This window comes from Oculina patagonica, chromosome 2 (assembly GCF_052425735.1).
Source record: "Oculina patagonica isolate OP01 chromosome 2, crgOcupat, whole genome shotgun sequence".
NCBI classification, from domain to species: domain Eukaryota; kingdom Metazoa; phylum Cnidaria; class Anthozoa; order Scleractinia; family Oculinidae; genus Oculina; species Oculina patagonica.
In genome coordinates this window covers 10,977,640-10,990,000 of record NC_135759.1, presented here as the reverse complement: position 1 = coordinate 10,990,000, position 12,361 = coordinate 10,977,640, and the positions used below count along the sequence as shown (strand labels likewise).

Genomic DNA, 12,361 nt, shown 5'->3' with positions numbered 1-12,361 from the left:
GGGTCGGAAGTGGTCGGACGTCAACGAGGTATCAGTCGATCATGTCTCGGTGCCAGGGGAATCAAAGATGGCGAGCGAAGAGGAAACGGATGGACGGCCTCGCTGGCTTGTTAGGAAAATTCAGGGAATTTTGGTTGATATAACTGGCGTCCTTTACAACAGTGACGAAGGCGGTGGAGAGGTTATTCCTGGATCTGTTGAAGCCATTGAAAAGTAAGATGTAAAAGCTTTATATGCCCTCGGTTCCGTCCATATTTCAATGACCTTTGTTTTTTATTGGTTTTAAACATTTGAAGTTGTCAGTAAAACATTGAACCTAAAATGATATATAAATACTGAACTCCGTATTAGATTTTTATAGAAGTTGGGCTAATCTAATTATCATTTTCAAGCAATTATCATTTCCTGTCGGGGAAGCTCCCGCGGGGAGGGGGGAGGGTACTGGACGGAAAATGGAAGGCGGTAAATGTTGCGTTTTCGGATCGGGTGGTGCAATTACCGGTTGCCAGTTGGGAATTTATAGACTGTTGCCATACACCTTGTTATTGCCCCTTATTTTATTATGCATTTTTTTGTATCGGTTGGAGGTGTGGGGGGGGAGGGGGGAAAAATGGGGTGGGAGGAGCAATGATACCCAAGCGAAGAATATAAACCAAAACAAATAATATTAAATTTTCAATTCCCCCACCTCCATCCCCCGTAAATATAAAAAAAAAAAGATGAATCACTGTTCAAGCATGACTGCAGGCTGGGTCACTGAAATAAAATTCTAAGGAATATTTATGATCCCCCCCCCCCCCAAAAAAAAAAAAAAAAAATTATTCCCACATAAATGCTTCAATATCCAACACTTTTTATACCTTGGTATCCTTCCCAGGAATTGGGATTTCAGGGGGAGGGGGGGGGGGTCCATCAACATGCAAATCCTTAACAAGTAGGTAAGAAAAGGCAAATTAAAAGTCTTTGAACGACTTTGTTGAATCATTTTTTTAAAGAAAAAGTATTGTTTGATCTTAACTTTAGGCTCAAAGCAGCCGGATATAAAGTAAAGTTTTGCACAAATGAAGATACTTGTACAAGGGAACAGCTTGTCCACAAACTTGAGCGATTTGGATACAGACTGTCAGCTACTGAACTTCATGCACCATGTCCTGTTGCAAGAAAGATTCTTCAAGAACGTAATCTACGTCCTCTGCTTCTGATGCACCCTGGAGGACTTGCAGAGTTTGAAGGAGTGGATTGCCACAACCCAAACTGTGTAATTATTGGTGGAGCTGAAGAGCAGTTTACTTATGAACATATGAATGAGGCTTTTAGACTTCTGTTAAATTCTGATAGTCCTGTACTTTTGGCAATGGGATATGGGTAAGCTACTTTAATTGGCCAGGGTTTGTTGTGTTCTTAGACCCTCTTGTGGAAGGCACTCAAAAAATGTCCATCCCAGATAGCTTGCAGTGCAGACATTTTCCGTGGAGGCACGACAATATAAGCTCGGGATGGAGTAGATCTGCCCCCATGTCCAAAAATATATATGGATGAGGGCGGAGAGAGATTTGAAAGCGAGGAAAAGTGCCCTCACTGTACATTCAGCCTCACTCCTACTCCCAGGGATGCATTTTCTCCTATCCCCAATCCTCTCCCAAGTACGAATCCAAGATGGCACTTGCAAGCCCAATCAAAATGTGTTTGAATTTCCTCGTTACCTACCTCCCAGAGGGATCTCTTACAGGGGAGGGGAGGGGAGAATAGGGAACACTTCATAATAAAATTAGCACCAGAGAGAAGTTCTGCTTTAAAATGACTATCTGTACAGCTTACTATAAAGTAAAAAGAGTGTAAATTTACCACAACCAGGAGGGTTTTCTCATCCAAGGGAGTAAGACTAAAGAGTAATCCTCTGGCCACATGGGAAGACACTACATCTAAAATTACATTTAATTTGTTTCAGCCGCTATTACAGACGTGGTTCAAATTTAGTGCTAGATGCAGGTCCATATACAAAGGCCTTAGAAGTTAGTAATTACCATGCAACTTTTGCCAATTTTTTCTGCAATTCTTTTTTGCATTTCCTTTTCATATTTAATATTTGTTAATTTCCACTTTTCCTGTCCTAGCATATTTTCCATAATTTTCTTTTTCTACTAGGAAATCAAATAATAATTTTATTGTTAACTATTATTTGATATTCTGCAGTTTGCATGTGATGTGAAAGCTGAGGTTGTTGGCAAACCAGCTGCAACATTTTTCCTTGCTGCATTGGAAGACATTAATGTATTACCTAAAGATGTAAGTGGCAAATGATAAGACTGTTTTAATTTGTAAACATAACAGGACTTGAAGTCTTAAGTGAACAAAACAATTTGAAAACAAAATGTTGTCAGTTTAAATTGATCCCTCGACCTCAAGTTATCTCTGTTGTTTTATTCCCCTCAGTCTCACAACAAAGCTAAAATGTTAATTTCCAAATCATCATTCGTTCTCAAACTCATTAATAATTAATCAAAGTAATAGAAACCATAACGGTGATGAAGGTTTGGATTTCTGGTGTTAATTAGCATAGATTTTTTTAGCATACAATTTTATTTCTCCATTTACTCCTTAGTTTTTGTTTCGATTGATAACACTCTAGAGAGGGTTTCATCGGCAATCCAAACACCTCAAATTTTGTCAAAAATACTCTGCTGCGCTTCTTATTAATTTTTCAACTGTCTTCTCGGTGTGTGGATATCCTGATGAAACTGTCTCTCGTGTTTCATATTATTACTTCTCAAATATTTTTTTGATATATTGTTTTAAAACTTCTTTTGTTTCTTTCTAGACAGTTATGATTGGAGATGACATTGTGTCAGATGTGGGTGGGGCCCAAGCCTGTGGGATTCGCGGAGTGCAAGTCAGAACTGGGAAGTTCAGGTATTATTGTACATAAAGAGCTTTTAATAAACATCTTTGTTTTAAATGGTTGAAGGAGCCCTTACTTCTCAGTGAGGTTGTCAAGCAGTGTAACATATTCCCACAATGACAAAAGCTGGCACGACAAAGTTTGCGGTGTTCATATTACATGTAAGATTCAGAAACACTCCAAGATTACCAACAACTAACAAAGTAACACTCTTTGCCTCAGCGAAGGAAACATAGTGCACCAAGTGAAAAATCCTTTTTTGAAGGGAAGGCTTTAGGGAACCTTTTTAAAAGTGTGAAGTTCCAAAGGGGGGTTATTAGAGAGGAAGCTTAAAAAAGAAAGGGCTTAACAGAGTTGTATGGTATGTATAGGCATGCAACTATACAAATTACGCCAAATCAAGTTTTCTCATTCTATTCAAACAGCCTGTTTGATGAAGATACTGTTGAAACAGTTCTTCTGATTTGAAGTAACTTAATTCCACAAACCAACAGGACTGTGAACTTCTAAGGCTAGAAGGGAAACAAGCCATCTTAAATATATGATAAACATACCAGTTGACATTGTTAATAATTATTATTGTAGGCCTGAAGATGAACATCACCCCACTGTAAGACCTGATGGATATGTGGATAACCTGGCACAGGCTGTGGATCTGATCCTCAAGTACAATTAAACAGTTTGGCACCAGGATTAACACTGAAAAAATAACAAGCAGTTACACCCATCTGATTACAGCATGAGTCAGTTGCATGTTACTAAGAGGGCATGTTTCTGTTATGGAGCACAACTCTAAACTGCAGTCAGGAGTAGAAGGATTTATTCAATGCTGTGGCTATGAAACTTTTTCCAGTTACTAAGGACAATGCCAAGAGATGTTTTGCAAAATAACGCAATTTTAAAGTTCTTTTGCATTGGGTGATGCTTTGCCTTCAGTACAAAGTTAGTTTCAGTGGAGCAGTGATGCATTAATAATTTATGGTCGATGAAATCTTCCAACAAATTTTCCATCTTACAAGACTGGAGGAAGATAATTTAGAACAAAAAAAACTCAGTTTTATTATTTACTGATATAAGAATATGGGAGTTCAAATTGGAACAACAAAAATATATCATTATGAAAACAAGAGAATATCACTATTTTATTCTGTAACATTTTTACTAAAAAGGATTAAAAAACTACATGAGAAACTGTGTTCACTTTTCCTAAGATTATCTAGCAATACTATTAACCTGGTTCACAACATTTTTGAGCAATTTAACAATAAAATTATTTAAGGAAATACTTTGTTCTCTGCATCGTCGTTACTACAGCAGGGAGCCCAAATGTAACCACATTAATTTTATGAATTCATATTCTTTTGTGCAGTCATTATCCAATCAGGAGCCAAGGACAGCTTAAAGCTGCCATCTGATTGGATTAAATCTGCAAGGAACAATGTGAATTAATTAAAAGTGGTCACACATTTTGGGCTCCCCCCCCAAATAGGCTCCTAAACCTATCTGTAGCAAATACCATGCAATGTCCTGTTTAAGAGCAGTCTTCTTAATTGCGCAAACCAACTGTAAGCAGAGGTGCTTGCTAGGCAGGGAATTTCCCTGACTCCTCACTGTTGCAGCAGCTACAGTACTTACTGCAAATTTAGCTACACAAAAAAGATTGCCTGAAGGAACTTTGTAGCTGGCACTGGTCAACTTTGTTCATTTAGTGACTAGTAAATAATGTTATTTAGCAATGTTTTAAACACTTTGTTACATTTATTATGATTATTTCAATGTCATTGTGGCTGCCCAAATTTGCTCTTCAAACTTCGTGAAATGTAATTCCAGTACTCTCTTCTGATATAGTCAACATCTGTGGCAAGTTTATGGCACAGCTAGAAGAGAAAAAAATGTAACACCATTAGAACTGACTGATGGCCAAAATAATGCAGACCATAAGAAAGGAGTGACTACCTTTTGTGATAAATTATACATACACAGCATTTTACAGCTTCATATGTAGTGTCACAAAAATATTTTTACCAGTCTTGCTGTGCATTGAAGCATGTGCATTATCATCTGACCGGCAATGCTTTTGCTAAAAATAATATTGTGTTGTTCCAGAAAATATCCATACCACTCTCACAGAGGTTTTTCGGTTTGAATCCCCCCACCTCTGGAAATTCCAGTTAAGCCCCATACTTTCCTTTAAAAATTTTGGCTTTCGAGACTATCACCCCTTTGAAATTTCCAATGACAACCCTCCAAGTTAAGACCATTTTAGTCGCCATGGCGACTGAAATTTGGAGCTGGCGACTTAATTGGAACTGAAGTTGCCAGCATAGCGATTTAAATTGAGAAGAAAGATTGAAAGCATGAGCTTAATATAGCGACTAAAATTTTTCACTGGCGACCAAGCTTGAGCAGTCGGTGGCAGAAAGGCCACTAAGGAAAAAAATAAACTTGGAGGGTTGTAATAAGCTTAAATGACCTTCTACGGGTAGATATGGATGTTTCCTGGAACTACACATACTGCTCATATGTCCATTTCTGTGAAAATGGCAGCTCTTTTGTTAGAGTTGTCAAAGAGAAATTAGAAATTTCTTACTACACCAAAAACAAACTACACAATTGAATGATAAGGCAATATTTTTACTCAGTTATTTCAGAATACTTGTGATTTGTCAATGTTTTGCAGTTTACTTCAGCCTTAAGCAAACAATATTGATCTGCTAGCCACTGAGAATAAACAATATTTTTTCATTTTGTCAAAATAACAGATTACAGAGGTCCAATACACTTGCAAAGAAGTTTGATAGGGCTGTGTAATCAATTGTTAGTAAAACATTAACACACCACATTAATTTTATAACATCCAACATGCCGTAAAAACCCGCAGATAAGCCGCACCTTTTTTCCAAAAATTTTCGCTCGATAGTGGGGGTGCGGCTTATCTGCGGGAACATTTGGAAAAAGTGCCGTAAATTTTCGTGACCTGATGCTAATTTATGGAAAATTATGTAAATTAATATAACATAAAACTACAAGAGAGTACCGGTCATTGCTTTTACAAGTTTGACAGCTCCTATACTGTTTGCAGTGTCGACAATGGCCTATAACTTTAACAGTAATATTGATACTTTACGAGCGAGAAAATACCACGAGTATTCACGAGTAAGATGGCCAATTGTTTCTGTCTCATTTTGCACTTTGATGGAAAATTTGTCAAACTGATTACGAAAACTCTCTTCATGCAACGAGTTTATCTCCAATATATGGCTCCTAAATCTCTTTTATTTGTCGATATGATAGCCACGAAACCCAAACGTCTCCATCGCCATCTTGTTTTTTACGTTCTCGCCCTAGTCCCATATTTCGCGTCCGATCAAATGCCTGGTTACTAAGCTACGAACGTTCGGCAAACGCAAGTTCTTGTTGTTGTGACACAAAAATCTAAAGAAAACTGCGTTGAGTGAAGAAATACCTGTCAACAAATGCCAGAAAAAGATCATTATATTAAAGAGCTCAAATTGTGGGTAAGACTGAAGTATTTTCTGTTTCAATGTTCATTGAGTTTACGTTCGATGAAGGAGACTTCCTTAAGACTCGACTTTGGATTTTTGACTCGACTTTGGATTTTCTTTGATTTACTTTCAAAAAACTTTTTTTTCCAACATTTGAGTTGTTAAACCTAGGGTGCGGCTTATCTGCGGGTGCGGCTTATCCGCGGGTGCGGCTTATCCGCGGGTGTTTACGGTACCTCTAACGCCTCTTCTAGGCAGTTTGATTCAGCAACACCACTCTCAAGCTCCTCTTCATAGATGTCGATCAATGTGGACATTACATGTGGTGAATCAATTCCGTTACCGTACATTTCTAATAAGGTGTCCTTCAAACCTGGATATTTACTAAGACCAGTCTGGGCAAGAACACTGCAATACAAAAACACCCATCAGAAACATACAAAGTCATGTGTGTTTTAACTATGGGATCACATTTTTTATTATACAACAAGTCATTCATTTTTATGTTAAATGAACAAAGTTTTTTCTAAAGAAACTGCTGGCAAGTGAAACACTTTGTTGATTATCAACTGGAAGTTGATAAATTATTAAAGGGGGGTGACCCTTAACTACAAAATAGTTGTTATGGATTACTTCTAACCGTCATATCTTGGGCTCCCTTAGTATCCTGGGTTTAGTTTTTGGCCATGTTTGTTCTATTGGAGGTTGCCTTCATTTTCAGTAGCCATGCCCAAATTTGGTAAGTCACGTGACCAGAACACAAAAACCCTTAAAACTTACACAGCTTTCCGTATTTTCTCAAATAAACGCCCCCGGCGTTTATTTCAAACTTGGCTTCGCGAACCCGGCATTTATTTGAAGCCGGCGTTTAATCGGGGCCCGGCGTTTATTAACGGACTGCAATTTTCTACCAATTTTTCAGATTGATTTATTGTTACCGATCTTCGACACCAAGAGGCAGTTTGTCAAAGCGGGACGATTTTTCTTTTCGTTCTACCCCGAAAAAGTGTCCCTGGGTATCCAAAGGTGATTATTTTCCAAAGGTGCACTATTACGGATTGGATAGTTTATGTTGCAATCGAGATTTGTGACAAACAGAATATATTTACTTGTTAGCTTGGCCTCAAATAAACGCCGGGACCTCGAACAAACGCCCCCGGCGTTTATTTAAAAACTAGCACCAGCTAGACCCAGCGTTTATACGAGGCCGGCATTTAATCGGGGTCCGGCGTTTAATCGGAAAATACGGTACATTTTTCTCTGTTGAAATAAACACCACGGGTAGAGTGCATCAAGAAGCAAAATCTGTAGCATCGATTTGCTGAAATTAATTTATTTTTTGAAGTCATGATATCACAAAAACTTTATGATGTCATAGCTTTTTCAGTAATGCTGTCGCAAATTTCAACCATTCCATGCTAAGGATTTTGCTTCTTAATGCACTCTATCCGTGGTGTTGATTTCGACGGAAAAAATATACCGGTAAGCCGTGTGAGTTTTTAGGGTTTTTGTGTTCTGGTCATGTGACTACCGGAAATAAAGGAAATCCCCAATAGAACAACATGACCAAAAACAAAACCCAGGATACTAAGGCAGCCCAAGATATGACGGTTAGAAGCCATCCATAACAACCATTTTGTAGTTAAGGGTCAACCCCCCTTTAAGGTAAATAAAAAATAAAGGTACCGGTAGCGTTTCAACGTTGGCCCTTAGTTCCTCAGAGTTAATTTTATTTTGTTGAAAAATAATTATTATTATGTGCCAAGAGAGCAGTGACAGGACCAAAAATACAGAAATCTGAGATAATAAAAATACAAGCTCATAACTGGCAGAGATGACTAATGGTGTTGAGGTATATTAAACGTTTTTTAAACCTAGAAGATGTCAGATGATAAGCAACTTATATTTAAGTAAGAAAATGACCTAAAAGACAATAGCCAGGGGAGGTCAATTGAAAATTATGATGTCCTTCTTCAAAGCTCGATGACAGCCTTGACAAACTGGTTTGGTCAATTTAATACAACCTCTGAATAAAAATGGTTTAAAACAAAATAAAACACGAAAGAGATACTAGCATGCCACATACAGTACAGATATGATGGTCATAATAGATTAGTCGAGATAAAAGCTTCAGCTTACCCTTTTAAGTAATTCCAAGCACTTTCATTATTAGGCACTTTCTTGATGAGATCCACAGTTAACCTACGATGGATGAACTGAGATGTTTTTGGATCCAGCAAACATAAACCTGTCCATTACATTACAAATCCCATTTTTAAATACAGTCAAAGATCTCATAAGCTACCACATTGGGAATTTGAAAAAATGGTGGTAACTAAAGATGGTGATTTATGAGAGTAAGCTCTTGTAAGCGAACAGTTGCACAAATATGTGGTTGTTCGTCAATCAAATGGTCAAATGACAACACTACCTAGAGATTGCAAACAAGCTTACAGAGCAGTATTCTCATAACCAATGATCTCTTGACCTACACAGCATAGTTAAGTTGGTATTTAATAGTGTGGTATGCTTGTCGACAATCACATAACTTGGAGTATTTCTACTTCCCCCTGGATGGGATGCTAGTCCATCGCAGGGTACCCCCCCCCCCCCCAGCATTATTTGCCAGTACCCATTGATACACCACAATGGAGAGAGGCACTATGAGAGTTAAGTGTCTTGTCAAAGAACACAACACAGTGACCCCAGCCAGGGCTTGAACCCGGAACCCTCGCTCCAGAGTCCGGCGCGCTAACCATTAGGCCACCGCGGCTCCCACGTTACCCTTCATAAGCTCCTATCAATTATTACTCACTTTACTTCTCTATTCACAGTATCCTCAGTGAAGCCAGTTGTTTCAGAGATGACAAAATATCTTTGATTCCATGCAGAGTTGTTTCTAAGGTCTTCTGTTAAAAGTTTATCAACATAATCAAGCTCCCTTTCCCATAAACCAAATTGTTTGATGACCCACTGTCGATATTGCCATGCATGATAATTTTTTGCATCTAGTTGTAGAATTTCTTCAGTGAACGGCAATTCATTGCTTGGCTCTTTGAGCCATTCAACTACAACCTTCCTGTGATACCTGTTTACACAATGAGAAGAAACAAATGCACATGCAGTTACATTTTGAACCTACTACTTGAAGCAATTTGAAAGCAATTTGAGTATCCTGGTACTGGTGCCAGGTCCTGCTTTCTAATGACAACCCTGATTTCAGGGCTGCAAAGAACAGTTGGTCATTGGACATTGGCCGACCAAAATTTGCTCATGTTCAACAAAATCCCAAGTTTGGTCGGACATGATGTCCGGACAATTTTTTGATCGTAAATCATTTTACGGCAATGATGAATAGCTTGGTAATTTTAAGGAAATAAAATTCAACCTTTGTTTTTTGGTGATGTCTGATCACAATTTTTTTTTAACAAGATGGTGTCTCAGTAGGACATATGTCCTTTCAAATGAAAAACATTATTTGCAGCCCTGTGATGTGATGGAAAATCAAGGAACCATCCTCTAGTTGAAGTTTTATAACAAGATTCTCACCACTTGTTCATGTTGCAGTTCAATTTTACCCTGGTGTTTTCTTTTGTTCTGGTGTATAATAACATGAATATAAAACAAAGAAAAAATACCAGATCATACCAAGGGAAAGATTGTACCACAACATGTATAGTGTTTAAACTTACCAAACTTGGTAGTTCTTTGGTTGATCTTTAATAACCTGAGTAACATATTCTAATTCTTCCTGTAAGTCCTTGTTGAGGGATTTCAATAAAACTCTACGAAAATGCCTTCAAAGAAACAAAACCCAGGTACAATCAGCATAATTGCCAGTTGATTAGTTTATTAGTTAGTGTACATATCAGCTGTTTAATTAACAATCAATTATTCACCTAAGTGGAGGTGAATAGTGGAGGATATTTACCAAGCTGCGATAACTAGCAGACTAAAACATCACTTTTGGTAAACAAAGCGACGCGTGAAGAAAGCCTGTTAATTTCCCTTTAGCTGCTCGGAGGTGAATAGTACTTTGCTTATCACATCCAAGTTAACCAATCAGCATGCGCAAAAAGCACTATTCACTTGTGTGGTATATACTAAGTTTAATAAAATATTATTGTATGTGGCTAAATGGAATTTAGGTGCCAGGTTAGGCCACTCTTAGGGTTGCCATGGATACCTTCACATTTACTAGAATAGGGCATGGCTCCACAACATCAAGAATTCTTCCCAAAGCTCATGCACATATATATCTAGCTAAATTAGGGAAGAAAACAAGTTTTTGTAAAATTGGAAATATTAAATAATTGTAAGGTACACTGGTAATAATACTTAGGGTTGGTATTTTACACTATATTTCATGATCATGGGGAAATTACTAGTAATACAAGATAAACTATCAAAGCTGTAGTAGAGTATTGTGTAAGTTCAGAATTGTTAGACTGTCAAACTATAAGATTGTTGAACATTAGATTTTCGAATTGTTAGATTGTCCAATAATTTATTAAGAACGTCAAATCCTTTAGAACCTCAAATATATTGTCAACCCTAGTCCGTTTACAGTGAACACTGTGAATAAAACCTGGAAGTGGATATTGGATTTATACAGTCCTCATTAATCTGATTGACAACTGACTGCAGGGTCTTTAGACATTCAGTGACACTTTCTCATAAAAATCAGTTTGATTTACATTTGAATTAACTTGTGACTAAAAGGCACTTTCATTCCAGGGGTCCCATTTTTTACCATGAAAGGGTCCATTTTCACTTTGCCCCATGCTATCCCCTTCCTCCCCTGTTGACCCTGCATTGTACTGGTAAGTTCTTTGTAAAATAAAACAGTGAAGGCTGGTGCTTCTGCCAGTAACACTCACCACACAGTATAGTTAGCTGCATTCAGACTGATCGCATCCTCAGTGAGCTCAAGAGCACGTTCACTTCTCTCATCAGCCAAAAGAACTGCTCTGAAGTAGTCAAACACGTCTTTGACTGCAAATATTGAAATTGTGGCAGGATTATACTTGTCATGAGTTGTGCCCATAATAAGCTTATCCCAGTTTAATACGCTTATATGTAAATGAACTTGTGGGCTTTGGCTAGATTTACAGATAAACAATGCAAGGAAATAGCCATTGAATTTCCTTCGTTTAGAAGTCATTGTTTGGCTGAAAGGATCGGGTTTTTTTATCCGTTATTATGACCGCCGGGTCATGAAGACAGAACCAACCTCAGCTAATCGTAACGTTCCGTAAGATAACACACAAACCTCAGTTCTAGCATCTCATGTTATAAACTATTCATACTACTCACATTTCTCAGAGTAGCCTATTCTTACAACTGGATAAGGTCCATCATCTTGCTCAACAGGAGCGATATCTTTCCATTCATCCCGATCGCGATAAAACACGAAATCTGTCTCACAACAATCTTCGTCTCCAGAACTGTCCGCCATCTTGCTTTCTACTAGGCACCAGGCTACCGTCAAAACGCAAGTCTAAACAGGGCGTGGCCCAATAGGGCGGCTTGGCAACTTTTTGGCAACTTTTCAGCCGTCCAACTCTTTAGACTGTCAGAGTGTTACCATACGAACGTTTCGAGCATTCTTCGAACTTTTCCAAAGATATACGAGGAAGTTCAGAGGATGCATTTAAAACTCGTCAGCAAACATGACGTACTTTCACGAAAGAAATCCTTGTAATTCAATTCAACGAGTTGAGATGTTTCTGTTGTAATAAAATTGCATGAAAATGCTTAGCAATCTTACTTTCAAAGGGAAATTAGCATATATTTGGAGAATTTTCTTATAAAGGCAACGTTTTGGATTTTTTTTTGGAGCAACTTTCGAGCAACTTTTAAAGAAATTTTGAGCAACTTTTCAGATTTTGAAGCAACTTTCGAGCAACTTTTAAACAAATTTTGAGCAACTTTTCAGATTTTGAAGCAACTTTCG

At 37.9% G+C, this 12,361-nt stretch overlaps 2 protein-coding genes across 2 annotated transcripts; one reads left to right on the top strand and one right to left on the bottom strand.

Annotated features, from left to right (window-relative positions):
- The first annotated feature begins 52 nt into the window (after positions 1-52).
- LOC144643035 (phospholysine phosphohistidine inorganic pyrophosphate phosphatase-like) lies at positions 53-3,623 on the top strand. The gene is made up of 6 exons (XM_078502152.1): positions 53-213; positions 1,024-1,365; positions 1,949-2,012; positions 2,194-2,286; positions 2,819-2,910; positions 3,485-3,623. The coding sequence occupies exons 1-6, from the start codon at positions 68-70 to the stop codon at positions 3,573-3,575; spliced, it is 828 nt and encodes a 275-aa protein (XP_078358278.1). The 5' UTR covers positions 53-67; the 3' UTR covers positions 3,576-3,623.
- A 611-nt stretch (positions 3,624-4,234) lies between these two features.
- On the bottom strand, positions 4,235-11,897 carry LOC144643034 (protein farnesyltransferase/geranylgeranyltransferase type-1 subunit alpha-like). The gene is made up of 7 exons (XM_078502151.1): positions 11,722-11,897; positions 11,286-11,400; positions 10,098-10,202; positions 9,221-9,493; positions 8,545-8,607; positions 6,642-6,813; positions 4,235-4,776 (listed from the first exon to the last, which is right to left on the bottom strand). The coding sequence occupies exons 1-7, from the start codon at positions 11,861-11,863 to the stop codon at positions 4,678-4,680; spliced, it is 969 nt and encodes a 322-aa protein (XP_078358277.1). The 5' UTR covers positions 11,864-11,897; the 3' UTR covers positions 4,235-4,677.
- Between the last annotated feature and the right edge of the window lie 464 nt (positions 11,898-12,361).

What these genes read in the sequence shown, in the direction of transcription:
- LOC144643035 (XM_078502152.1), top strand. Translation starts at nt 68, where the DNA reads ATGGCGAGCGAAGAGGAAACGGATGGACGGCCTCGCTGGCTTGTTAGG. An exon ending in CTTTTGGCAATGGGATATGG is followed by an intron (nt 1,366 to 1,948) that starts GTAAGCTACTTT and finishes AATTTGTTTCAG; the next exon opens with CCGCTATTACAGACGTGGTT. An exon ending in TTAATGTATTACCTAAAGAT is followed by an intron (nt 2,287 to 2,818) that starts GTAAGTGGCAAA and finishes GTTTCTTTCTAG; the next exon opens with ACAGTTATGATTGGAGATGA.
- LOC144643034 (XM_078502151.1), bottom strand. Translation starts at nt 11,863, where the DNA reads ATGGCGGACAGTTCTGGAGACGAAGATTGTTGTGAGACAGATTTCGTG. An exon ending in CCAAAGAACTACCAAGTTTG is followed by an intron (nt 9,494 to 10,097) that starts GTAAGTTTAAAC and finishes TTGTGTAAACAG; the next exon opens with GTATCACAGGAAGGTTGTAG. An exon ending in GCTTGGAATTACTTAAAAGG is followed by an intron (nt 6,814 to 8,544) that starts GTAAGCTGAAGC and finishes TTTGTATTGCAG; the next exon opens with TGTTCTTGCCCAGACTGGTC.